Source organism: Neofelis nebulosa, chromosome 9, assembly GCF_028018385.1.
Source record: "Neofelis nebulosa isolate mNeoNeb1 chromosome 9, mNeoNeb1.pri, whole genome shotgun sequence".
NCBI classification, from domain to species: Eukaryota; Metazoa; Chordata; class Mammalia; order Carnivora; family Felidae; genus Neofelis; species Neofelis nebulosa.
Window position 1 is genome coordinate 15,928,108 of NC_080790.1, and position 27,765 is coordinate 15,955,872.

The following is a 27,765-nucleotide window of genomic DNA, read 5'->3' on the forward strand; positions in this document are numbered from 1 at the left end:
CAGCTTCTCCTGGACTCTTCTCCAGTTCTGTGTAGCGCTACAAGCTCTTTCCAAGTCACACGCCACCAGCCCAGGGGACCCTCTTGTGAAATCCCAGCCTGATCACGGGGACCAATCCCTCGGCCCTTAGACTGACCTCTGGATTCAGAGCTTAGAGCGGGAGTTTGTTCATTCACACACTCTCTTGTTCAGACTTTTACTCATTTATTAGCTTATCTCTAATCTATTTATTTATTTGCTCGTTCATTTATTCACTCACTTACTCACTCGCTCCCTCATTCTCTCATCCCTCCGGAAAACATTTCCTGACCGTTCTTGCTAGGCTCAACGGTAAAACGTATAGAAACAAATGAGACTTTTTCTGACCTTCTCGGGGCTCACCTGGTCAGAGGGGGAGATAGAAAAGCAAGTAAACAATTGGAAAATGAGAGAGAAGGTGATAAGTGCCATAGAGGATACAGAGGTAACTGAAGCTCAGAAGAGAGGAATCTCTGGAAGGGCCACCGATATGGCTGCTTCGGTCTTGACCTGCTCTACTGGGAGCGAGGTTCCCTGATGTGCATGGAGACTGGGGTCATCACTCAGCATGGCTGGAGAAACCAGCTGACTCTGGGGCCTGGGCCCCGTGCTGCCCCACTTTGCACTTCAGTGTCCTCACCAGGGAGCAGGGTGGTATTGGATCAGCTCATCTCTAGGGCCCATGACTTCAGTGGCTCAGTGCGGGGTACAGTTGTGTCTCATGGGGGATAGGTTAATATTTAGCTAGTTTTGGATAAAAACTTTGCATTTATGAACAGTCTTTTACATATCCACAGCATGGTATTTTCTGGGCACTCAGTCAGTGCACATTATGCAGCGAAGAAAGCCAAGGCCAGCAGATGGGGCTCTCTGGAAGCGAGGAATCATTGGATCTGGTTTCAAGTGGCACGTTTGCTCTTTGGCTCTCCCAGCAGAGCAGAGGATTGACAGGAAGGCTGGCTCACAGAGCAGTGTAAGCACCCGTGGGCGCCTTGGGGATTTGGGGGAAAAAGAAACACAGGGGAAGATTGAACTTCTTGGTGTTGGGAGGACGGAGACAGATTTCCCTTAAAGGCAACTGAACTCAGGCTTTGGGATTGACCCTCACTTGGAAAGTCTTTCCAGAGCTGTGCAGTGAATTGTTTTTTTAAATAAAAAAAATCAAGGTAAAATTAACATAATATAAAATTTGCCATTTTCACTATTTTAAAGGTACAATTCAGTGGTTTTTAGTATATCTATAATATTGGGCAACCATCAGTATTATATTATTCTAGAATGTTTTCATTGCCCCAGAAAGAAGCTTCATTCCCATTAATCAGTGATTCCCCATTAACTCTTCCCATCAACCCCTGGCAACCACTAATTCACTTTCTGTCCCTTGGATTGACCTATTCCGGACATTTCATAGAAATGCAGTGCCTGAGTGGCTCAGTAGGTTAAGCATCTGACTCTTGATATCAGCTCGTGATCTCATGATTCATGAGATCAAGCCCCTGCATCGGGCTCTGTGCTGACAGTTGATAGCATGGGGCCTGCTGGGATTCTCTCTCTCTCTCTCTCTCTCTCTCTCTCAGCTGGCATGTGTGCATGTGTGCTGTCTCTCAAAATAAATGAATAAACATTAAAGAAATGCAGTCACATGATAATATGTGGCCTTCTGTGTCTGGCTACTTTCACTTAGCATAATGCTTTCAAGGCTCATCCATGTAATAGCATATATTAGTACTCCATTCTTCTAATGGTTGAATAATATTCCATTGTATGAATGTACCAATTCATAAATTGATGAATTTATCCATTCATCAATTGATGGACATTTGGGTTGCTTTCACCTTTTGGCTATTAAGAACAATGTTGCTATAAAAGATTGTGTACAAAAAAAAAAAAAAAAAAGATTGTGTACAGGTTTTTGGGTGAATGTCTGTTTTTAATTCTTATGGGTATATACCTGCAAATGGAATTGCTGGGTCATATGGTAACTTTATGTGTAAATTTTTGAGAAGTTGTTCATTGTTTCCACAGTAGCCACACTATTTTATATTCCTAACAACTGTGTGTGAGGGTTTACATTCCTCCGCATCCTCATTGACATTTCTTATTTTCTGTTTTTCAATTATAGCCATCTTAGCAAGTGTGAAAAGCTATCCCATTGTGGTTTTGATTTGCATTTCCCCATTGACTAATGATGTTGGACATCTTTTCATGTGGTTGGTGGCTATTTGACTATCTTCTTTGGAGAAATGTATATTTAAATCCTTTGCCCATTTTTAAATTGGATTGTTTGTGGGTTTTTGTGGTTGTCGTTGAGTTGTAAGAGTTCTTTATATATTCTGAATACTAGACTCTTGTCAGGTATAAGTTTGGCAAATATTTTTTCTCATTCTGTGGGTTGTCTTTTCACTTTTTTGACACTATCTGATGCACACAAGTTTTAAATTTTGATGAAGTCCAATTTATCTCTTTTTCCTTTGTAGCTTACGCTTTTGGTGGCATATTTAAGAAATCATTGTCTAGTCCAAGGTCATGAAGATTTGCAACTAAGTTTCCTGCTAAGAGTTTTATAGTTTGAGCTCTCACATTTAGGTCTTCAATCCATTCTGAATTAATTTTTATATATAATGTGAAATAGAGGTGCAAATTAATTCTTTTTCATGTAGATATCCCATGCCCTAGCAGCATTTGTGGTTGTCTTTTAAATTAGATTAGGAAAAATGTGGAGGTAAAAACAAAAAATACATCATTAATATTGTGTTATATTTGTCTATGTTGATACTTTTACCAGTGTTCTTTATTTTTTTGTGTGGATTTAAGTTACTGCTTAGTGCCCTTTCTATTCAGCCTGAAGGACTCCCTTTAGCATTTCTTGGAGGGCAGGTCTGCTAGTGATGAATAATCTTAGCCTTTGCTTATCTCGGAATGTCTTCATTTTTTTTTTTTTTTTTTAAATTTTGAAGAGAGTTTTACTGGAAATAGAATTCTTGGATGACATTACCTTCCCACCGCCCCCCCGCCCCCCCCCAGCACTTGAAGATGCCATGTCACTGTCTTCTGGCCTCCATGGTTTTTGATGACAAATCAGCTGTTAATCTTGTTGAGGAATACTTATAAAAGATGAATTGCTTCTTTCTTGCTGTTTTCAAGATTCTCTCATGGTCTGACTTGATCATTTGATTATGAGGTGTCTGGGTATTTCTTTGAGTTTATTCCATTTGGAGTTGAATTTCTTGGTTATGTAAATAAATGATCAAATTTGGGAAATTTCCAGCCATTATTTCTTCAAATAGAAGTTAACATAACTTCATTCATCTCCATAGGATGATGGGACATGAGGGCTTTTGGCTTATTTTCATGAACACTTTTGTGGGAGAATCATCAGCCCCATTTTCCTCATGGGAAATGGAACCAATAAAGATTCCATTGAATGCACAGTGGTATAAAACATGACTCTCTGGTTCTTGGGTGCTGAATTTCTTCCTAAGACATCCATTTGGCTGAGCTTCAGACTGGGTCCATCAGCTACCCCATCACTTCTGACGCAGCACAGGGATGTCATATAGGCTCAACTCTGCTTCAGAGATTCCTTCCTCACAGGCAGGCCCAACCTTGGACCTGAAGACCACACTTGTCAGATTCTGGGAGGGCAGTTGGATTTGCTAATTGAAGCCCAAAGAACTTCAGAGTCTCTAGTTCCATTCAGGAAGAGCTTTGAGGTGAGCCCTTCCCTACTCATTCCTACTCATCATCCTCTTCCCTCCCATTCCTGGCTGGTCTCAGCTCCTTAGCCTGGAATTTTAGGGTCCTCCTCTTTAGACACCCTACTTGACAAGATGAGTCATTCAAAACAATCTTTATGTTCTCATAATGTTCTTCAGCTCACAGGTACATCCATATCTTTGTAGTAAAGAATTTAACTTTGCCCAAAGAGAGGTCTGGCCCTTGCCCTCAGCTTCTGGGAGGTAATCTCCAAGCCCTTGGAATGTTATGCTTGATTGCAGGGTCTTCATTTGCCTGGGGGCCTTGGGCCAGCCATATAGTAACAATGTGATTTTTGGATGGAGGCTTTGGGTCATAAAATATCAGCTTGATCTCCTGAGGGGCTGGAAACTGAATTCAGCCACATGAGCAGTCAACCATGTCTATATGATAGAACCCCAATAAAGAGTGGACACCAAGGCTCAGGTGAGCTTCCCTGGTTGGCAATATGATATGCTTATTGTCACACATTGATGCCTGGAGAATAACAATGTCCTGACTCCTCGGGGAGAAGAGAACTGGAAGCTCTGTGTTTGGAATTCTGTTGGATTCTTCCCTATGTCTTTTCTCCCTTGAGTGACCTTAATCTGGACCTGTAAGTGTAATAAAACATAACCTGAGTGTAAAAGCTTTTGGTGTGTTCTGTGAGTCTTCCTAGCAAATTATTGGACGTAAGGATAGTCTTGGAACCCTGCAAACTTGCTATTAGTGTTAGAGGTCAGGGTGGTCTTGTGGACTGTTCTCAGACATTGCAGTTGGCATCCACTAGCAACAGCCCCTGGAGAAGAAGAGGATTGACATTTAAGTGTCTTAGTTACTACTTAGCTATTGCCAGGAAGGAAGCTGATTTTCTTTCCTGAGATTCCAGGACTCTATCCTTTTTTATCTTCATTCCCTCCAATTCTTGTAGCTCCGTTCCCCCCCACTGCCCTTAATTACTTCTCTGTCCTTTTCTCTCTCTTTGTACTGTGTAGGAATCTTGGAGGACCTCCTTCTGAATTTTGGAGGGCCCCCTCTTCAGGGATTTTCTCAAGAAGATGTCTCTACATTTTCTGAGGACCTATGTCAAGTAGGCTTCCATGAATCAAAGGGAGGAGGTAAGATGGACACCCCAGGAACCAGTGACATCTGTCAAGGGCTTTATTAATACACACGCACATGAGATCCAAGTAGCCCATATGGCTGACTTGAGCTAGGTCAGTCTGGGAGATCACAGGTGCCTTTCTGCTCACTTTGGGTGTCAGCATCTTTACTCTAAATGCTAGTGAGTTCCACTGACCTTTCTATAACAATCCTAGTAAAGGTTCTATAACCCAAGATTTTGAAAGTGTAAGGGAAAGGGGTGCCTAGGTGGATCAATTGAGCATCTGATTCTTGATTTCAGCTCAGGTCATGATCCTGGGTTCATGGGATCAAGCCCTGTCTCAGGCTCTGCACTGAGCATGGAGCCTGTTTAAGATTCCCTCTCTCTCTTTCTCCCTTTGCCCCTCTCTCCTGCTCATGCACATTATCTATCTAAAATATAAAAAAATAAATCAAAATCAAAATATAAGGGAGAGTTAACAAAAAAGTTATAAACTATATCCTAAAATGAACATTATTCATAAATCAATGAAATATATATTTAAAATATATATTCATATATATATGTATATATATATAAAACTAGGGAACTAATGAAACTCTTAGCCAGATAGTATTGGCTAATGTTTAAGGAAAGCCTACTACATTTCACCTACTATTCTAGCTACTTTGATTGGACTGTGCTATTTAATCTTTACAGTAACACTATGTGGTGGGTATTGTAATTAACTGACAGATGAGTAGGGTGAAGTTCAGAGATATTGTCCAACGTCACACAACTATGAGGGACTAAACCTGGGATTTGAATGCAGGATCCCATTCCACACCCTGTACTGTGCTTCTAACCACGTGGTCCTTTCCTTGTAGGGGTAAAGCTCTGTTCTGAACTATTTGAATCTTCTTCTTTGACTGTCTTGATTCTTCCTTAAAGCAGCGCTCATGCAATTTTAATTGGAATCCTGATAAAACAGGGGTTTTATTGCTTGGCTGATAAAACTATTGCAGAGACTTTTTTAGGTTCCTGATGTGTAATTGCTCCGCATTCTTATTGTTGGCACAGAACACCCGTTCAACTGTTATTCCTCACATAGTGCTGTGGAATTGGGCAGCAGAGATTTCTACTAAAATCCCTCTTTCCTTGATCTTTTCCTTGATCCCTGGGTTACACTGGCAAACAGCTCCTGTATACTGCCTATACTGGAGTTTGAGTTGGACAGGGACCGGTCGATCAGTGAAGGCTCTGTGCCTGCTGAATGCCATGCCCTGGCTGTCTGGTTTCCGGTTCAGACTTCATCAAGTGCTGTAATCATTAACCCCTGCAGGAAGCCCGCAAGACAGACGAGAGTATCTGCTTCTGCTCAGCTAGACACAGCGACTGTTGAAGCCCTGAGATGGAGAGAAGTCAGGAAAGAAATGGTGGTGAGGGGGTGGCAGGACGGGAGCCAGGTGGTGAGGGGCTAAGGCTGAGGAGGGAGATTGGTTTGTGGAGTGCCGTGTCCCTGATGGCTGGCTGTATGATTGGCTCTGGTGTCTTCATGTCACCACAGGGGGTCTTGGTCTACATGGGCAGCCCTGGAGCCAGTCTTATGGTCTGGGCAGGCTGTGGCCTCCTGGCCATGATGGGTGCCCTGTGCTATGCTGAGCTGAGTGCCCTGGTTCCCAAATCTGGAGGGGAGTATGCCTACATCCTGCAAATCTTTGGCTCCTTGCCAGCCTTCCTGGTTATCTATACATTTGTGTTGCTGGTCAGACCAGCTGCCATTGCTGCCATCTCCCTGAGCTTCGCTGAGTATGCCGTGACCCCCTTTTACCCTGGCTGCTCCTTGATGCCCCAGGCTGTGCTGAAGGGCGTGGCTGCCTCCTGCATCCTGCTGCTGACGCTGGTCAACTGTTGGAGCTCACGGCTGGCCACCATGCTGGTGAACGTGTGCGCGGTCGCCAAAGTGTTCTCGTTGCTGGTCATCGTGGTGGGTGGGGCCGTGGTGCTGGGCCAGGGCCGGGGCCACACGGAAACCTTTTTGCTTGCCTTCCACAACACAACACAGCAGGCTGGGCGCATTGGCATGGCCTTTTACCAGGGCATGTGGTCCTTCGATGGCTGGAATAACGTCAACTATGTGGTGGAAGAGCTCAAGAATCCAAAGGTGAGTCCATAATACTTCTTCAGAGGGTGAAATCTCCAAACATTAGCTGTTCCAATTATTGTTATTTGAACTGGCTAAAACCATGAGGAATCAGCTGAAAATGGGGGTACCCTTTTTGAAGTCATGAATGCCAGCCCACTGTCTACCTTAAGTAATTTATGGAATTAGAGGAATAATAACTTCCCAAGTGAGCACAGAACTTTATAGGATCACACTCATGGTCTCATTTGCCTGGCAAGGTCGGTATTATCAACACCATTTTTCACATGGGAAAACTGAGGCTTAGAAAGGGGGAAGTGATTATGAGGTCATACCACTAGCAAGAGGCCGTGCTTGATGACCCAGCTTGTTATCTGTCTTGATAGCTGGAACATTTGGACTCTTCAGTTACTATGGAAATTAACTCTTTGCTATAAATATATTTGCTTAGGTTGCTATTTGTTTTCTTTTTTTCCTGCAGGAGCCTTTAATTTTCAGAGGGTGAGAACTGAGTCTTTTCCTCTACATCCTCGGGGCTGGCTCAGGGGCCATTACATGTCTCACCTCTCAGCAGAGGCTCCCTGGAGGGGGGTTTGGGAGAATCTGGGGGGAGAAGAGGAGCTTGGAGACTGAAGTCCCAGAGCACAGAGAGACCGGGGTGAGAGCCAGAAGTCCTGGGACCTAGTTTTTATTCTTGCATGTAATTCCTCGTGCTTTAGTTCCTCCCTATCAACGGGATCATAATAGCTGTCCCATCTACCTCGCAGGGCTTGAAGGTATTAACTGTTATTAACTGGCGTAATCACTTGTGTATGGAGTGCCATAAACAGCTGTAATTTCAGGTGAATGGTTACTGTGTGTCCATGGTGGCTCTGGGTGGGGCTGGGGCTGCCGGGCAGGGGCACGGGCTCGGGCACGGGCTCATTCAGTTCACAGGGCTAGACTCCTCTCTCTTTGAATCCAGGCTCTGGGCTCGGAGCTGGTCCAGGGAAAGAGCAAGGGGGTCCAAAGGTGAGTGAGACAAGCTCCCATGCCATAGAGCATGGATTAGCAAATTTTTTTCCATAAAGGATTAAAGAGCTAACATTTTAGGTTTTGTGGGTCACAAGTCCTCTGTCACGATCACTCAACTCTGTTGCAAATAGCCATAGGCCACAAATGAGGGTGGCTGTGCCTCCATAAGAGTTTATTTACAAAAACAAGCAGTGGCTGGATTTGGTCCACAGGCTGTAGTTTGCTGACCTCTGCATTTTTTTAAACATTTTTTTTAATGTTTATTTATATTTGAGTGAGAGAGAGAGAGAAAGAGAGAGAGTGCGTGAATGGGGGAGGGGCAGAGACAGAGGGAGACACAGAATCCAAAGCAGGCTCCAGGCTCCAAGCTGTCAGTATAGAGCCTGACAAGGGGCTTGAACTCACGAGCTGTTGATATCACGACCTGAACCGAAGTCCGACACTTAACCGACTGAGCCACCCAGGCACCCCTGCATTTTTGACAAATGTGGGTTTCTTTCTTTTTTTTTTTTAATGTTTATTTATTATTGAGAGAGAGACACAGAGCGTGAGCAGGGGAGGGGTAGAGAGAGGGGGAGACAGAATCTGAAGTAGGCTCCAGGCTCTGAGCTGTCAGCACAGAGCCCGACGCAGGGCTCGAACTCACAAACTGTGAGATCATGACCTGAGCCGAAGTCGGTGGCTTAATCAACTGAGCCACCCAGGAGCCCCAACAAATGTGGGTTTCAAGCAAAAACAAAGCCATGCCTCTGAATGATGGACAATTGAAATTCTGGCTCTAAGTCTGAGCTCTGAAGCACATGTTAAGTGTATCTTTGTTTCACACTCTTTTTCAAGAAACGGGAGATCCTATGCCAAACCTGGGCCAGCGTTATGCCCATGTGCCCTGGAATTTGAGTAAAGAGTTAAGGTGTTTGAGAATGAAACCAGGAAATCTCGCTGTTCTTGTGGCACAACCTGGGGCTTGGCTGTCATAGCTCATTAGCTGGCCGGTGGGCTGTCCAAGAGGAGTCGAATTCAAAAGCATGTCAGATCCCTTTCCTGTGACTTGGCATGTGGCTGGGTCATGCACAGTGGGTGCTTGCCTGCTGAGGGCACCCCACAGCAAGGCCTGCAGTAGGGGGAACCCAGGACTCTGCTCCATTGCCCATCTTTGCTACATGTGGCCTCTTCTCGGCCCAGGCAGAACACACTTTCAGGACTGGGAAGATGAGGAATTAGCTGCCACGCTGAAACAGTGGTTGGGGCCATTTCCTTTGCCTCTAGATCCTCAGATTTGAGAGCTGGAGGGGACCTGAGAGGACCTACTGTCTATGAGAGTCCATTGCTGTCCTACTGGCTTCACTTGCACGCATTTGTCACATGACCTGCTAGGTCTGCTGACCAGGTTGCCCAGGACTGGAGACTTCCTAGGGATGCAGGGCTTCTGGTGTGAAAAGCGGGAAAGTCTCAGGCAAGCTGGGGCGAATTGGTCACCCTCCCCGGCCCCTGCCCTTAGAGGACAGGACAGGATGGGACAGAGGCTAGGATATAATAAAGCTGGCTGAGGTGCTGTCTCCACTTGCTGCTGGAACTCATGAGGCAGAACAGTCCAGCAGTCCTGTGAGAGGAGGGCTGGAGCTGACCCTTGAAGGGCTAATGTGGTTTGTGGCAAAACAGCCATTTAGAGGCAGTGTGAACAGGAACGCAGAGACCAGAAAGAACTGGGCATCTCTGTGTCTCAAGGAAGTTTGAGTAGGGCAGAAGACAGGCCCTGAGGTCAATACTCTGCCCTCAGTACCCCCTTCCTCCTGTGCTTGCCTCCAGAGTTTTCTGTGGCAGATCTCAGGCTGGCAGAAAGCTCTGGAAATTGCCTTATTATTATTTTTTAAATATTTATTTATGTTTGAGAGAGAGTAAGAGCGAGCCGGGGTGGGGGCAGAGAGAAAGGGAGAGAGAGAATCCCAAGCAGGCTCTGCACTTTAGTGCAGAGCCTGATGTGGGGCTTGAACTCACAAACTGCGAGATCATGACCTGAGCTGAGCTCAGTAGTTGGATCCTTAACCGACTGAGACACCCAGGTACCCTTGGAAATTGCTTTTTATATAATGTTGAAGAAGAGAAGATGTGCTAACCAGGCAGACGCTAAAATGGGGGAGGGTCCTACCTAGTGGTGGGCCAGGAGGTGTGTGTGGGACTGTGGTTCAGCCCTCCCAGGGACAGCTCTGTGCCAAGTCTGGAGAAGACCTCCCTGCCAACAGAATGACCTCTTCTGTGCTTCATTTCATGTTGTAAGTGTCAGTAGCAGCAATACCAGGTTCTGGGGTCCCGTTTGGTACTGAGGGGAGAGGCTCTGGGCTCATCAGTGCTTGCCTGCCCCTCAAGAGGTAAGCCAAAGGACATCTAGAGAAAGTCCTGCGTGAGGCCGGGGGTGTCGTGGACATGCGTTTACTGCTTTGAGGTGTAGATGTCTATCCAGGGTGGCCCAAGCCTGGGAAATGTTTTTTGTTTTTGTTTTGAATTTTTTAATGTTTATTTATTTTTGAGAGAGAGAGAGAGAGAGACAGAGAGAGAGAGAGAATGTGAGCAGAGGAAGGGTGGAGAGAGAGGGAGACAGAATCTGAAGCAGGCTCCAGGCTCTGAGCTGTTAGCACAGAGCCCGATGTGGGGCTCGAACCCACGACCTGCAAGATCATGACCTGAGCTGAAGCCGGACGCTTAACCTACTGAGCCACCCAGGTGTTCCTTTGGGGAATGTTGAATGGAGTTCTGTGGGTTCAGAGGGAGACTCCTTCCTTCTATTTGCTCCTGGCTCCAGAATGATGTCCAGGGCATGGGGGGGGGGGGGCGGTGGGAGGGTGGCCAGGAGGTGAAGTGGGAGGGAGTACACTCTGTTTTACCCAGTTTTCATTTATTCCTCCATTTTTATTGGACGCCTGCTCAGTACCTTTATTGAAAGACCGAGGGTCAGAGTGGCACAATGCCTCCATAGGATAAGCTGCTCTGTGTGCCCACAGCCCTTATGTCCAGGCCCTTCCTTTTCCCTCCTCTGTGCTGACCCTCATACCTTGCAGGGAGGCAGAGCAGTGGGAAGTCCCATTTTACAGATCCCCAATGACCCCCAATTTCCAGTTGAGGAGCCTGAGGGTCAGAGTGGAACCCCTGGCAGAAATGGCCTTCAGTCTGGGTGGGCCTGAGTCCTGGAGACCCAGAAAATAGGCAGAGTTGTCATGGTGGTCTTGGAATATTACAGCTGGAAAGATTGATGAATAGCCAAGAATGAAGATCTTTAACTTCCTTGTCCCTTCTCTGTGCTCTGTTCTCGTGGGTGCCCCCACTCCTCTCAGGCCCTCTGTATCTCCACTGCTCAGACTGGTTCGTGCCCCTCGTGGCCTCCCAGCACATCTGTTGTTTGTGGATCCAGGCCATGGACTGTGAGCACGTGGAGGAGGGGCACACAGCCTGAGTGGCCCCCAGGGCCTGACATACTCCCTGAGGCCAGGATGAGCTCAGCACTGCACTGACGAGCCTGTTCTGGGGGCCTGAGAAGGAACTCACCACCTAACACGTGGCTTCTTCTTCCGGACTCTGCAGCAGAACCTGGTGTGGGCAGTGATGATCGCCATCCCCCTGGTCACCAGCTTGTACCTCCTGGTCAACATCAGTTACCTGCTAGTGTTGTCGCCCAACGAGATCCTTTCCTCTGATGCTATGGCTGTGAGCTGGGGGTGAGTGAGTCAAGTGATGTGTTCCGGGCACCGGGCAGACATCAGGTTTAGGGAAGGATAGTGTCCCGTGTATATTTCAAGTTGCCTCTAGATGTTTCGCTTGCTCTGTTTCCTTGCTGTTGTCTTCCAGTTTGCTGCTGGAGTTCCTTCCCTTGACCCTCTGTTGTCCTAGGAACCAGGTGCTGGGGGCCTGGGCCTGGCTGGTACCGTTGGCTGTCGTACTCTCGACATTTGGCTCTGCCAATGGGATGTTCTTCGGTGGAAGTCGCGTGTGCTATGTGGCTGCGAGAGAAGGCCACATGGTGAGAGATGGGGTCTGGGCTGGCCAAGGTGGTGGGGGCTGCAGGAGGGCTAAGCTTTCTCCTGCCTGAGCTTAGCACTTAGCCCAAGCCAGGACTCCCCCTACAAGACATAGCCTTCTTCTCTTCTTAAAAAAAAAAAAAATTTTTTTTTTTAGTGTTTATTTATTTTTGAGACAGAGAGACAGCATGAGTTGGGGAGGGGCAGAGAGAGACTCTGAAGCAGGCTCCAGGCTCTGAGCTGTCAGCACAAAGCCTAATGCAGGGCTTGAACTCACGAACTGTGAGATCATGACCTGAGCTGAAGTCAGACGTTTAACTGACTGAGCCACCCAGGCACCTTAACCCTCTTTTCTTCTAAGAATGAGACTCAAGCATCCCAAGTATGTCCATTTAAACTCCAGTCCTTTGACTTCCAGGTTTTGGGAGTCACCATACTGGATCACACTGTGGAGTCTGTAGGTGATAGGGATGTTTGTGTAGGGCAAATGGTGTGGGGGCAGTGGGGCAGAGCCACAGGAGCAGAGCCGAGCTGGTGAGTACGTTCAGGGCCCCTCCCCCTGGGGACTCTGTCCCTCTGGTAGCTTTCGCAGCAATGATGCTGAACAACAACTCCAAGATCTACGGGGCTGACAACAGCAAATGCTTCATGTTGCTCATCGGTCCCTGGGTCTGTCGTGGCTCTGCTTCAGCCTGGGGTTCGTGTTCAGATTTTCTCATTCAGGTCTCTGAGTCTGTTCTTGTCTCAGGGACCCAGGCCAAAGCATGTTTTTGCCTAAAGCAGGTGGCAGGGGTTCAAGAGACCAAGCCAAGCCACACAGGTATATTTCGAGCCTCTGCTGTGTTACCCCTGCTCACATTTCATTGGCCAAGCCCAGAGTCAATGGATGGGGAAGTACCTAGTATTTCTCCTACAGAGGTGGGAGAGGGAGGACTATTTGCTGAGTGCTTATACAGTCTACTACCATAATCCATGATCCTATTCCATGCTCCATCCATAACCATCCCACCCTCTTCTCCCCCATCCTCTGTCTTCCCACCCCTGGTCCCTCTTCCTGTCTTGGGGATGAGCAATAGAAAGTTGGACAACCTGGCCAGGCACGTGGGTCAGCTCCCTACACTCTAGCCCACGTCCTAAGCTTTTTGGGTCTCTGGAGTGATCGGCCTCCCAAGCTGTACGCTGGGCCTGCTTTCACCCCAGGTGAGCCACAGAGACCTGCATCTTGAAGCTGTGGGGACTGGGGACTATTAGGTTGGCGCACTGGTGTCCGGAGTGAGTTTGGCAGGGGAAGAGGGCTGGGAACTTCGCAGGGCAGAAACCTACTGCGCCTCCCTTAGCGGGGCGGCTGCCTGACAGCTGGCTTTGCTCCCAGCCCCAACTTCTGTCCATGGTTCATGTGCATCGCCTCACACCAACTCCGGCCCTGATGTTTACCACGGCAGTGGCTTTGGTCCTGGTCATCCCAGGAAGCTTCAGCACCATCGTGAACTTCTTGAGGCAAGTGAGACTGTCCTCCCGTGCTGGGTATCTCATGGCCCCTTTGTGCGTACACTCACATACACTCATATGTATATAGAAGCCCCCTATGTGTGCACACTCACACACATGCATGTGTGTATATAAATACGTGTGTGCACACTTCTGGAAGCCCCTATGTGTAACTATCACATATATGCCTGTTTATATACATAAAGATATGCATGCACACTTCTGGAAACCTGAGCTCAGGGCTCTTGCACATGCACACACATTTCAGCCATTCTCTCCCAGTTATGTTTCCAAAATTAAAAGTGGCTCCCTCCTCTCTTGTCCTATTTCCAAAAATTCAATGAGACAAATGTTTCACCAAGAGGCAGACAAGTTAAAGGCTTGTGTTGTCTTTGTCATTTTTTATTCTTCCTTGTTCCTTTATTCTGTCGCTGAGATCACATTAAAGCTATCTTCAGGCTTTACTCACCACGACTTATAGCCCTTGGCTGTGGTGTGATTTTCCCTTTGTAGTCTGATCTGTGCTCAGGACTCTGACCCAGCATATCTTTATTGAACCTAGGGCAGACCCACAACCAAGCTGGGTAGGTATAATCAGAGATTGCATCAAAATGGAGACATATTCTGACCCCCTTTATTACCTTGCCTGGGGCAGAAATGATGGACTGTCGTGCCATCCAGCTGTGGTTTTATGACCTCATCTGAAACAGGTTTCGTGGGCACATCCTTACACTTACAGGCAAGTGTGGCGTCTGGATGCCGAGGGAGCTCTCAGAGCAATTTCTCAGGCATTGCGTGTTCTCTTCTTCGTTGTCATAAGTATAATTAATCTTCTGGAACAGGATATACAATGCTTGATGTGACTTTCTTCAGAACATTAAGTAACAGATCTGGTTTTCTTTTTATCTTTTTCCCATGAGAAAGGATAAAATCATTATATGATGAGAATAATATCAAACCGTGGTGAACCCAGGGTTTCTTTGGGCTGAGATTGGGGAATGTAACTGAGAGTGTTCTGGCACAGAGTGAGAATGTTGGGGATGATCTATCCCAACAAGGACCCCATGTCTCCCAGTCTTGACTGCCTCAAGAGATGGCCTGGTCTGGATCCCATCTCCTGGGTCAGATGAGGCTTCCATCGGACCTATATCAGCCACTCAACTAACCACACTGGGGAAGGCAGAGGCCAGGCACTTGTCTGGGTGTTCAGTGACCTATCCTGTCACCGACTCTAAAGTAGGAGCATCTGCTATGAGTGTGCTGGTCCCTGAGGAGAGCACAGGCTTCCTTGACATTTCACCAGACTCCTGTTTTTAGACACACAAATGCTCCTCCCTCTCTTTGAAAATTGTCCTTTTCTGTCCAGTCAGGGGCAGTCAAACAAGGCCCAATATGAAGCCAAGTGGGTGCCTGGGCTTGTATGTGTGAGTCACTTTGTGACTGGAGATGAAGGAGGCAAGAATACCCTCCATTGCATTCCTGTTCTTGGTGCCCCAGCCTTGCCTTCTTCTTTCCTAAGTCTGCATAGACAAGGACAATTGGGGGTAGCTGAAAGGCTCCTGATGAGCTTGCACTTCTGTCCCAGGTTTACACCTAGTAGGCCAGCCCCTCTTGCAGGCCCACCCAGGGAAGGGCCTCGGAGTAAGTGGCTCATGTTTGCCTCTTAGCTTCCTTGGCTGGATCACCTATGGAACCACCATTGGCTGTCTCTTGTACTTGCGGATAAAAAAGAAGAATCTTCCTCGACCTTACAAGGTAGAGTCTGGAATAAACATTGGGCTTTTTGCAACCCTAGGCTGTTGCATGAAGCAGATCGTTGGACCACAGCCCCGTTTGGGGCCTGGAGAAAGAATGTAAGAAAGGATGTCATATTTGGTAGACAATTTCTATATTTCCTGGGGGTGAGGACATCTGGATCACAAGGCATTGATTCTGCTTACTGGGGACTCATTTCTCCTCTGGAGGACCCTGAGGGAGAACAACAGGAGACAAATGCAGAGAGGATGCACACATATAGTAGGAGGATTAATCCTCACATAGCATAGAGAGGATTAGCCTGGGTCCCAAAGCCCCTGATCCTTGGATGGCCCCTTGTAACCTGGCAGGCGGCTTCCCTGGCCAGGCAAGGTAGGATGGCAGTGACTGGAAGAGAGGAGCTGGTGCCAGGTGAAAGCAACAGGCAGGCAGGCAAGAGGGACAGAGCCCAAGGGCCACACACAACATCCCGTGCCTCTCCATCATCCAGGTCCCTGTGTCCATTGCAGGTCCCCACCATCATCCCTGTCATCATGCTCCTTGCTTCTCTCTACCTGGTGCTGGCACCCATCATCGACCACCCCCAGATTGAGTTCCTGTACATCTTCCTGTTCCTGCTCAGTGGCATCCCGGTCTATTTCCTGTTTGTCTATTTCCACTGCCAGCCCAGGTGTTTGCAGATGGCCACCCTGTATCTCCAGCTGCTCCTGGAAGTTGCTCCAACCACTAAAAATGTTGACTAAAGGACTGGACTGTTGTGCACTCCCCTCCTTGCTGCAGACACCTCTATCCCCACACAAGTGGCCTTGCGAGTTTCTCTATAGGCTGACTCTGCATAATTTTAATGAGCAACTGGAATGCTAAATACAGCTGTTGTGAAGTTTTGGGGGTATCCAGCCAGTACAGCATCCCTCCTTCTCTAAGAACTGCTCCTTCAGTGAAGGTGGATCTCACAGCCACATTGGTATTACATGGCTGCCTCTCTGGGTGTGGTTTTTTGATATTCCAGGTGAGGAGCATGAAATACATTCTCCTTTGGGGATTTTGGATTTAGAATTCTGATGGTTGCCTAATCTGAGGAATTGTAAGTCCTGGGCTGTATGTGGAACCATCTTCCATTATGGGGGCAGAGAAGCAGAGAAAGCTCCCGTGCAGAGAAGGATGAAGATACACAGTGAAATGGTGTGAGAATTATGTGGTCCCTGAGAGCTGGGGGAACGACCTGAGTAGACAGCAGCCTGGGTCCCTGGCTGTTTTATAGTTCTGGTCTCTGACCTTCTGTAGCCCAACTGCCATCTACCGGTCCTTCCTCCTTTTTGGTCATCAAGGACAACCTGATGCCTTATAATAAATTTCCAATTTCGGCTCAGGTGAGTTTGAGTGAGTTCTCATTTCCTGCAAATGGAAAACCTTTGGGTCTGACAAACCTTGTTCAGGGAAATATGATACTTTAGTTCCTGTTTAAAACCACCAACTGGCTTGAACAGGGAAAGAAGTAAGAGACAGATTCCTGGGAGGGAGGGATTTTATTGGCTTTGGGTAAAAGGGAGGGCAGTCAAATTTCTAGAAGAAAGGATGAAAAGTTAGAACAGACCCCGGAAGGCTAATGTGGTTCCAGGACTACATAGAGGCAAGGGGGCAGAGAGAGCTGGCTGCCCAGGTGAGAATGTGGGATAGGAAGGATGACGACAATGCCTAGAAAGGCTGGGGGTGCAGTTCGTGAGTCCATGGGGGAGGGACTGGAAAAGAGGAGGGCAGGGAACACTGCTCAGCACCTCTCCTCTTGCAGCTGCACCTAGACAACTGTGTAGGGCTTTCCTTTTATTGCACAGACATAGAATAGGATCCCACAAGCTCTTTCTGTTAAGTTTTCTTTTCCCATCAACCAATTCTCCTTTTTTCTGACACCAACTGGGTATCCAATGATTCCGTTCATTTCTGACACAGTTAATGCAGATCCCCAAAGCTAAAGGGCTCAGGCACAAGGTGCAGACACCAGTCACCACCATTGGGTCCCTCAGTCACCCATGCTTCTGCCCAACTTGGTTACAGTCCCTCCCTTTATGGTCGATCACTTGCTAGAATGACCCACTGGACTCTGGAAAACACTTTACTATCAGTAGTTCATTACAAAGGACATAACTCAGGAGGGTCCAGTGGGAGACATGCATAGGGCAAGGCATGGGGGAAGGCGTGTGGCACTTCTGTACTATGGTCTCTTTGGGTGTGTCACCCTCCTGACACCTTGATGTGTTTGCCAACCTGGAAATTCTCTAAAATCTGTCATTTAGAGGTTTTTATGGAGGTTCCATGAGGTAGGTGGATTAATCATTGACCCTGATGATTGAATTAAATCTGTAGCCCCTTGGCCCTCCCCAAAAGTCAGGGGTGGAGGTGGAGTTGAAAGTCCCAACCCTCTCATCTGTCTTGGATTTTCTGGAGATCAGCCCCCTTCCAGAATCTCTCTGGGGTCCCCACTCACCAGTCATCTCATTAGCATACAAAAGATACCCATCACTCCAGAGATTCCAAGGCTTTGGGAGTTGTGTGCCAGGAACTGGGGACAAAGACTTAATATTTATTTTTTGTGATACCACACTTCTGAATTGTGAACTCTTTATCAGTGCTGTTCTTGAAATTCTAGGAGAATCTTCATATCCTTCCCCCCAGCAGCACAGCCTACTTTAGAGAAAAGAAAATTACGAGAAGTTGGTTTTATCCCATTCCTTGTTAAAGGAGGCCATGGATAAGGCTGAAAGTCCCCAGGGAAAGTACTGAACACCTTGAACAGGTATTAGTTCTTTCTGATATGAAACACTGGGCTCCAGAAGCAAATGGTCCAGAAAGAATTCTTAAGATGTCTTTGGTGCAAAAAAGGTGGTTGGTTGTATTAAAGCACAGGGACAGGACCCACGGGCAGAAAGAGCTGCACTGGGGTTATGAAGAATGATTGATTATATACTTTCAAGTTGGGAGGGGGTTAGGGATAGTGTAAGTCTCTAAGGAATTTGGAAGCAAGGTTTCCAAGACCTTGAGGGGTCATTTACTACTGTTTAGTAAAAACTTAGACTTCAGATGTATATCAGTGGGCCATATATTTGGAGGATGATTGTTAACACATATCTTGTGGGGTGGGGGTGGGATTGGTAGAGGGAGTGGAGAGTTAGAGATAAAGGAAGTTTCCAAGGGATTTTCCTATGTTAAAGAAGACTTACAGGATCCTGAACTTCAGGCTAATGTCAAGCTAAGGTTTCCTTAAAAAAAAATTTTTTTTAAACATTTATTTATTTTTGAGACAGAGAGACAGAGCATGAACGGGGGAGGGTCAGAGAGAGAGGGAGACACAGAATCCGAAACAGGCTCCAGGCTCTGAGCTGTCAGCACAGAGCCCGACACAGGGCTCGGACTCACGGACCGCGAGATCATGACCTGAGCCGAAGTCAGATGCTCAACGGACTAAGCCACCCAGGCGCCCTGCTAAGGTTTCCTTTAGCCTCTAGCAAAGTATTAACATTGAAGCAGCTGAGTTCCTAGAGGAAGGTCACTCTGTCTGTCCCAGGTAATTGTCAATGGGCTGCAAGTTGTAAGGAAATTTAACTTTTGCCCCATACTTCTTTTGCCTTTGTTCTCCATATCACTTTCCTCTTCTGGGTCCCATCAAACTGTGTCTTTGTCTCTCATGAACCTCACTGGGCCATGCACCCTAGTGCTTGGTTGTGTATTGTGCTCTTTCCTGGGCTTTGGGTTTGGTGAGGGTAAAGGTTAGTTCTTAGACATGTTTGTCCATCCCTCGTTTCCTCTCATGCTCCTGGGCTCCTTGCTGACCAATAACGTTTGGTGAATCAAAATAATGAAATAGCTGTTGAATGATGAGGACGTGTATGACATTTCTGTTTTTTAGCATTTGCATGCATGGCTGTCTTCCCCATAGTGCCTGCTCTGCCCTGGGCTCCCAGACCCTGTCCTGGGAAGGTTCTCTAAGGAGGAAGGATACCTCCCAAGTCTGGAGAAGTCCTGTCCACCTGGAAGTGGATGAATGCCTAGGGGTGGAAAGCAGAGAAGGGGCTGAACTACCACAGGCTTGCCCTTGGGTCGTGCACTCCAGTTAGGCCACGTCTCAGTTTGTGACTCAGTCTTCCCATCCTTCCCCCAATCAACTGGCTTTTGGCTCACAGTCCTGTTGTGATGGTGCAAAGGGTCCTCAAAGCCAGAGTCTGAGAAGGCAGCTTCCTTCTCCTTGCAATTTCCCAGGACTTCTTCCCTGAGCTTCTGTTCTGCCCTGGACCCCTTCCTGGGCCCCCAGAATAATAGGGGAATGATCTTAGATGGAAATAGGAGATTTCTTTTTTTTTTTTTTGTAATTAAAATTTTTTTTTTAATGTTTATTTATTTTTGAGAGAGAGAGAGAGAGGGAGGGGCAGAGAGAGAGGGAGATACAAAATCCAAAGCAGGCTTCAAGCTCTGAGTTGTCAGCACAGAGTCCTACTTGGGACTCGAACTCATGAACTGTGAGATCATGACCTGAGCCGAAGTCAGACGCCCAACTGACTGAGCCACCCAAGTGCTCTGGAAATCTGAGATTTCTTTAGAGATGAGAATATTGGACTTCCTTGCTCTGAGTCATGAGCATGATTTCTTCCGTTGTTACTTACCTTCTATAATCAGAGATGGCATAGTAATTGTCATGATGCTGGCCTTTGGATTGGGAAAAAAAATGTTCTGAGTCTTGGGGCCCAGGGTCAGAGTCCTTGCTGTTCCCTCTAGAGAAGCAATAAGTTCCAGGAAATGTGTGGGGCAGATGTTGGCTGAGTTCCTGGGGGGTGGGGGTGGGGGTGGGGTGGAGACAGGGCAGTGTTCTTTAACCCTAGGTCAACCCAAAAACATCTGGATGTTTCAGTTTGGGGCAGAGCATGGCTACTCCCCATCATAAGCACTCAATTCTTTGAACTTCCTTTTGGCCATTTACACTGTCTTCTGCTGAATATTGGGAATGGGGGAACCTGAATCTCATAGAATAACCCATACAAATGAAAGCTGTGGTTAAAACTTCAAACATTACAAAGGGTATAAAGTGAAAGTCAACATTTCTTACTCCACACTCCCCATTTCCAGTGGAATCAGTTTCTTTGTTTACTTCTAGAAAGCTTCTGCACATGGTGGAGTCCACTGCTGCTTTGCTCATCAGAGAAATCACAACCTGTTCAGTTCTACCTGTTGATGGGAAGCAGTTCTCTTCTCATATCTCCATCCCCAGACCAGGGGTCCAAGTCCTTTACTATGGTAGTCATGCCTACTGTTCACTATCTATTGCTAGCTCTCCTTGTGACCACATGGTGGACTGCATTTTCCTGTCCCCTTGGAATTAGATGTGACCACAGCACTTGTGTTGGCCAATAAAATGTGGGTTGAAATGATGTATGTTCCTTCTAGGGTAAAGCTTCAAGAGCCAGTGCACAATTTCCTGCATTTTCCATTTCCATTTCTGTTTTGGTAACTGGAAGTGTTCTGTTAGCCTGGGTCCTGATATAACAACGATATGGAGGAGGGCCAGCCCCCAGCCAACCCTATGTGGGCATGTAGTGTGTGCATAGTTAACTTTTATTGTTTAAACTACTGAGATTGGGGGATGTTTATTACTGCAGCATAACCTAGCCCATACTAACTGTTTATCCCTCCTCTGTTCATGAGTCGTACGAGTACCCGGGACTGCTGACCAATTAAGATGCATCTCAATTTGAGAGGTGCCAAGGAAACCACACTTGATGTGAACTCATCCTTTCCCTGGCCTCCTGGACATCTCTCTTTCTCCCTCTCATGTCAGTGATTCCTCATCTGTCTTCCCAGTCCTTTTCCTCCTGGCTACCCCCCCCGCACCCCTTGCCCTTGTTTTGTCCCTTTCTTCCCATAGTCACAGTCTTATTTTGCCTCTGGGGGAAGAAAAGCTGGTTCTGCAAATACACCTAAAAGAAATTTTGTCTTGTGAGGGCTTTTGAATCTTTGTTCCTGCTTAGGTGTGCACTGAAGAAAGAAAAAACTGTCCAGCCCAGCCCTTGGGTACCTGTAATAAAAACAGAAGGAGATAAATACACATGCAAAAGCCAGCAGATTATTTCTTTGAGATATAGGCCCCATGCACACAGATAAGCACATGCTAACACCATCCCTTTTAAAATAGCAATGGGGGGGCGCCTGGGTGGCTCAGTCGGTTAAGCGTCCGTCCGACTTCAGCTCAGGTCACGATATCACACTCCGTGAGTTTGAGCCCCGCGTCGGGCTCTGGGCTGATGGCTCAGAGCCTGGAGCCTGCTTCCAATTCTGTGTCTCCCTCTCTCTCTGCCCCTCCCCCGTTCATGCTCTGTCTCTCTCTGTCTCAAAAATAAATTAAAAAAAAAAAAATAGCAATGGGTACTATAGATTTTTCTAAAAATTCCTTAACAGTTAATGTAGGAGAAATATTTTACATAATACTTTTTATATTAATATATCTCTTTCTTGTTTAAAAAAAAATTTTTAATGTTTATTTATTTTTGAGAGAGGGAGAGAGAGAGAGAGACAGAGCTCAAGAGGGGAAGGGCGAGAGAGAGAGGGAGACACAGCATCTGAAGCAGGCTCCAGGCTCTGAGCTGTCAGCACAGAGCCTGATGTGGAGTTCAAACTCATGAATTGTGAGATCATGACCTGAGCTGAAGTCAGAAGCTTAAGCGGCTGAGCCACACAGGTGCCCCTTGTTTTTTTTATTAAAACATTTTTAAAAATGTTATTTTTGTGAGACAGAGAGAGAAAGAGAGAGACAGAATGAGAGAGCACGAAATGGGGAGGAGCAGACAGATAGATGGAGACACAGAATTCAAAGCAGGTTCCAGGCCCTGAGCTGTCAGCACAGAGCCTGATGCGGGGCTCGAACTGAGCCATGAGATCATGACCTGAACCGAAGTTGGACATTTAACTGACTGAGCCACCCAGGAGCCCCAATTTTTTTTTTAATTTGAGAGAGAGAGAGAGAGAGAGAGTGTGTGTGTGAGCAGGGGAGAGGGGCTTCAGAAGAGAGAGTGAGGGAGAGAATCTTAAGCAGTCTCCATCTCAGTGCAGAGCCTAATGTGGGGCTCGATCCCAAGACCTTGGGATCATGACCTGAGCTGAAATCAAGAGTCGGGTATTCGATCAACCGAGCCACCCAAGCACCCCCTTAACACATTTCTTTTTAATAGATGTTTAGTATTATTGGCCTAATGTTCATGGATATTCAGTTGTTTCTACTTTATCATATTACAAGTAAAGCTAGAAGGACCACCTTGCTATATAAGAAAGTGATGATCCAGAAACAGACACCCTCTTTGTTCCCAAATCATCATTGTTCTCCTGGGTCTCCAGCTTGCTGACTACAGATTTGGGAACTTCTCAGCATATATATTTATTATTATTCTTTATATATATTCACATATATATGAGAGAGAGACTTATTAGAACATATAGGAAATGTATATCTCCCATTTGTTTTTTTTTTTAATTAAAAATTTTTTGAATGTTTATTTTTGAGAAAGAGAGAGAGAGAGACAGAGTGTGAGTGGGGGAGGGGCAGAGAGAGAGAAAGAGAGAGAGAGAGAGAGAGAGAGAGAGAGAGAGACAGAATCCAAAGCAGGCCCCAGGTTCTGGGCTGTCAGCACAGAGCCCAATGTGGGGCTTGAACCCACGAACTGTGAGATCATGACCTGAGCCAAAGTTGGATGCTTAACCAACTGAGCCACCCAGGCACCCTTCTCGTATTTGTCATATAGATATTTGTTGCAGATATATGTATCTCCTATTTGTTCCTGTCTGGAGAACCCTGACTGATACCATGTCACCTTGGACCTTATGAGAAATGCACATTTTCTTGGGCCCTAATGAAACCAATTGGATCATAGCTCTTGGAGTGGGGCTCATCAGTCTGGATTTTAACAAACCCTCCAGGAAGTTCAAGATGGTCATCAAAGGTTGAAAGCTGTTGATCTAAAAACAAACACTGGGGGCAGAAGACAGTGCTCCAGGCCCTTGACTGACTTCTTTCATGTGCTCCTGGGTTCCTTGTGGGTTCCACTGGACATTCAGTTTGGCTTGATTATCCTAGAAGTGGGTCTGAGACATTTGGGCTTACAAATATCCCAGATTGGCAAAGGCAGAGAAGGCTAACCATCAGCTCACTGCAATCTGGAGGCCCAGGGAAGCCAGTGGTGCAGTGCTAGTCCAGACCTGAAGGTCTGAGCAACAGGAAATCCTAGTTCAAGTCCAGAGTCCTGAGAACCAGGTGATGTCTACAGAAGAAGATGTCTGTCTCAGCTCCAGAAAAGAGCAAATTTGCCTCTCCTCCATGCTTTTGTTCCATTTAAACCCTTGATAGGGGTGCCTGGCTGACTCAGTCGGTTAGAGCAAGCAACTCTTTTTTTTTTTTTTTTTTTAATTTTTTTTTTTTCAACGTTTATTTATTTTTGGGACAGAGAGAGACAGAGCATGAACGGGGGAGGGACAGAGAGAGAGGGAGACACAGAATCTGAAACAGGCTCCAGGCTCTGAGCCATCAGCCCAGAGCCTGACGCGGGGCTCGAACTCACGGACCGCGAGATCGTGACCTGGCTGAAGTCGGACGCTTAACCGACTGCGCCACCCAGGCGCCCCATAGAGCAAGCAACTCTTGATCTCAGGGTTGTGAGTTCAAGTCCCATGTTGGGCATGGAGCCTAGTTAAAAAAAAATAAGTAAAATAAACTCTGGACAGATTGGAAGCTGCCACATTGGTGAGGAGGATCTCCTTCACTCAGTCACTGATTCAAATGCTAATCTCTTCTGGAAACACCCTCACAGACACATTCAGAAATACTGTTTTACCAGCTTCTGGATGTCCCTTAGCCCAGGCAAGTTGACACATAAAATGAATTATCATGGGCACCCACTGCTGGGCTGTGCTCCTCTCTACTCCGTTTACCCTGTTTCTGAAAGTTTCCATCGCCTTCTTGCAGGAACCTCGTATTCCTGTTGGTTCTATCTCACACTGTGGAGCTTTTTTGAACAAGTGTCTTCACCTTCTGTGACTCAGTTTCCTCATCTATAAGACAAGGAGGTTAAGTCTTGCTCCACAGGGCACTGGTAAGGGGGGGACTGTGTAAGTGTTTAGAAGGCTTCTGGGGACTGAGTACATGTTCACTCCATTCTGCTGGCCACTTCCATCAGGGCATCATGTCTCAGCAGAGGGGTGGGGAAGGCCGGCTGGGCCGAGCAGACGCTGGCTGCAGCCACAGGCATCCCTGCCCCGAGGGCTGTATGGTCCAGTAGATGCTATTGTGATGAAGGGATCTGTGGGGGGAAAAGACGCCATGTAGGGTTTGTGGCCGGTCTCAGAAGGCAAGATCACGGTGCAGACCTTTGGGACTCTGGAGCAACGCCATGCCCTCTGGGGCCAAGAACTAAATGCCTTTTGAAAAACAATTTCTGGCATGCTTCTGGGCCCCGGAACAGATGGAATGCCTGAGCACAGGACACCAAGTGACCATGCAGCCCAACTACCTGTCATGAACCGAGTCCTGTCAGAGCCACCATTTGTAAGGTGGAAGAGGCCCCATAACAATCCACGGTGGGATGGAAGAGGTGCGTGTGGCACTAAGTGTGAGCAGCACCAGAGGGCACAGCAAGCAGGGAACCCAGAAACCCCATGGCCCCTACCGCGGTGCACCAGTGCCCTCCCTCACCAACCGCTCATGGCTGTAGGGAGGGTTCTAAGTGACGCTCAACCCTCGGAGGGAAGACGAAGTGGCCCAAGCTCGCTGCATGGGTAGGTTCCCTTGGTTCTTTGGGTGTAAGCTGAAAATGGATGGCGGCTGCACTCCAACCTCTAAACAATCAGTTTACAGCATAAAGGAAATAGCTTTTCATTCATTCATTTTCTCATTTGTTTTTTTTAATTTCTTTTTTTTAATTAAAAAAAATTTTAACGTTTATTTATTTTTGAAAAACAGAGAGACAGAGGTGAGTGGGGGAGAGGTAGAGAGAGAGGGAGACACAGAATTTGAAGCAGGCTCCAGGCTCTGAGCTGTCAGCACAGAGCCCAAGGCAGGGCTCAAACCCACAAACCACAAGATCATGACCTGAGCCGAAGTCGGACGCTTAACTAACTAGCCACCCAGGCGCCCCCCTACCTTTTTTTTTCCTTTTTTTTTTTTTAAGTTTATTTATTTATTTTGAGAGAGAGAGAGACAGAAAGAGACAGAGCACGTGAATAGGAGAGGGACAGAGACAGAGAGAACTCTAAGCAGGCTCTGCACTGATGTGGGGCTTGAACTCATGAGCCGTGAACTCATGACCTGAGCTGAAACCAGGAGTCGGACACTTAACTGACTGAGCCACCCAGGTGCCCCTGTACACAAATTTCATCCATTCATCGTCTCTCTCATAAAACATCTGTGGTTTGGCCCTGATCCCTCTGCCTCTTCCAGTAGGACTTGACACTTTTATCTGTCTTCTCTCTAGCGCTTCTCCAGCATTCTCTTTACACCAGACCCTTCCCATCAGCATTGAAAAATGCTAACATCTCAGGGCGCCTGGGTTGGCTCAGTCCGTAAACGTCTGACTTTGGCTCAGGTCATGATCTTGCAGTTTGTGAGTTCGAGACCTGTGTGGGGCTCTGGGCTGACAGCTCAGAGTCCGGAGCCTGCTTTGGATTCTGTCTCCCTCTCTCTCTGCCTGCCCCTTCCCTGCTCACACTCTGTCTCTCTCTCTCTCAAAAATAAATAAATACTAAAAAAAAAGAATTAAAAAAAATGCTTGTCTCTTTCATCTTACTTAAACGTTCCCAGAAGAAAAAAAGAAAACAACAAAAAAAGAGAAAACAGAACTCCACTTCTCCCAGTATCTGTTTCTTGTCTCTCTTCCCTTCCTTACAGACAGACTTCTTAAAAGAATGGACACCTGCTGTCTCAGTTTCTCATCTCCCTGGTGCCCCTCAAGCCAGGCCTCCATGGCTGTCACTCTGTCACTCAGTCATGCCGGTCATGTCGCTTCTATCTGTGTCCCTGCCACAGCCTGATGCAGGCCACCCTCACCTCCTTCCTGAGCTCTGTGATAGCCTCCCAACTTCTTTTCTTCTTTCTTTCTTTCTTTCTTTCTTTCTTTCTTTCTTTCTTTCTTTCTTCCTTCCTTCCTTCCTTCCTTCCTTTCTTTCTTTCTTTCTTTCTCTCTCTTCCTTTTTCTTTCTCTCTCTTTCCCTCTTTCTTTCTCTCTCTCATTCTTTCTCTCTCTTTCTCTCTCTTTCCCTCTTTCTCTCTCTCTCATTCTTTCTCTCTCTCTCTCTTTCTCTCTCTCTTTCTTTCCTTATTTCCAACTTCTTTTCAAGTAACAATTTTTGTTCCTTGGATCCATCTGCACATAGTGACCGGGATGATCTTTTAAGAGCATAAATCTCAGTATTTCACACGCTGCATTAGTGTGCCAGAGCTGCTGTTACAAAACACCACAGACCGAGTGGCTTAAACAACAGAAGTGTGTTTTTTTCATAGTCCTGGATCAAGATCTTGGCAGGTTTGGTTTCTGGGGAGGATTGTCCCCTTGACTTGCTGCGTATCTCATGTGGCCTCTCCTCTGGTCATGTGCTCTCCTGGTGTCCCTTCCTCCTTGTATAAGATCACCAGTTCTGTCGGATTGGGGCTCCACCGGAATGACCTCATTCACCCTTAATTACCTCCTCAGGCCCTGTCTCCAAATACAGTCATATTGTGTGGGTAAAGCTGCAACATACGAATTTGCAGGGGAAACAAGTTCAGTCCGGGACAGACCAAAGCTCTCTACACGGTCTAGAAGGTCCCATGTGGTCTGGCTTTTGCTTGTTCTCCAGTCCTATCTGCTCAGCTGTCCCCCTTTCCCTGTTCCCTGTGTATTTCTCAGTTCCTTCTCTAGGACCTTAGTACACACTGTTTCTTCTGCTTGAAATATCCTTCTGCCACCCTTCCCCACCCTTAGCCTATGTAATCTCCTTAGTCCTCAAAAACTAGCTCACGTGTCTTCCTCAAGGACTTCCTTCCGACTTGGTCCTGGTGAGGGCCCCCACTTACGTTTTCTCCCTGCACGCCTTGCTTCTCCTGTGGCACTTAGTACCATCGTAATTAAATCTCTGACTGCATAATTCATTGTTTGATGCCTCTTTCCTTTCTACAGAATCAAAGCTCTGAGAGAATAGGCAACAGACATATCCCATTCACTGTCATATCCCCAGCAGCTAGCATAATGCACTGTACCCACGAGGTGCTTAAAAAATAGTCATTCAAAGAACTAATTCACAAAAGTTAAAGGTAGACTCCTTATCGGACCTTCAGGTGAAGAGAAGAATCAGCAACATCAGTAATTTTAAAACTCTATTCCTCTGTGAACCTGTTTCTAGCCAGGAAAGCCAGGCTGATGGGAATTGCATCGTGCTGACCTACTGTGGAAATTGCACACAAGACTCTAGCTAAAATCTCTGTGGTCATTGTTACGTTTCCATCTCTGCCCAAGTTGCCCAGT

The 27,765-nt window shown here is 46.8% G+C and overlaps 1 protein-coding gene across 12 annotated transcripts; it reads left to right on the plus strand.

Moving 5' to 3' along the window:
• The first annotated feature begins 6,103 nt into the window (after nucleotides 1-6,103).
• Nucleotides 6,104-18,537, plus strand: LOC131484433 (b(0,+)-type amino acid transporter 1-like). Of its 12 annotated transcripts, none has more exons than XM_058682625.1 (6): nucleotides 6,112-7,001; nucleotides 11,568-11,701; nucleotides 11,832-12,003; nucleotides 13,374-13,498; nucleotides 15,157-15,244; nucleotides 15,735-15,962. In XM_058682625.1, exons 1-6 carry the CDS (start codon nucleotides 6,249-6,251, stop codon nucleotides 15,834-15,836), a joined length of 1,374 nt encoding a protein of 457 aa, XP_058538608.1. In that variant the 5' UTR covers nucleotides 6,112-6,248; the 3' UTR covers nucleotides 15,837-15,962. The 12 variants fall into 12 exon arrangements, with proteins under 12 accessions (XP_058538615.1, XP_058538603.1, XP_058538608.1 ...); XM_058682621.1 differs by having other exon boundaries at nucleotides 6,123-7,001; nucleotides 15,754-16,113; XM_058682624.1 differs by having other exon boundaries at nucleotides 6,127-7,001; nucleotides 11,874-12,003; nucleotides 15,754-16,113.
• Nucleotides 18,538-27,765: the final 9,228 nt, after the last annotated feature.

Coding starts and splice junctions, on each gene's coding strand:
- LOC131484433 (XM_058682620.1), top strand. CDS start 6,249: ATGGAGAGAAGTCAGGAAAGAAATGGTGGTGAGGGGGTGGCAGGACGG. Junction 7,002..11,567: donor AAGAGCTCAAGAATCCAAAG/GTGAGTCCATAA, acceptor CGGACTCTGCAG/CAGAACCTGGTGTGGGCAGT. Junction 12,004..15,156: donor CTGCGAGAGAAGGCCACATG/GTGAGAGATGGG, acceptor TTTGCCTCTTAG/CTTCCTTGGCTGGATCACCT.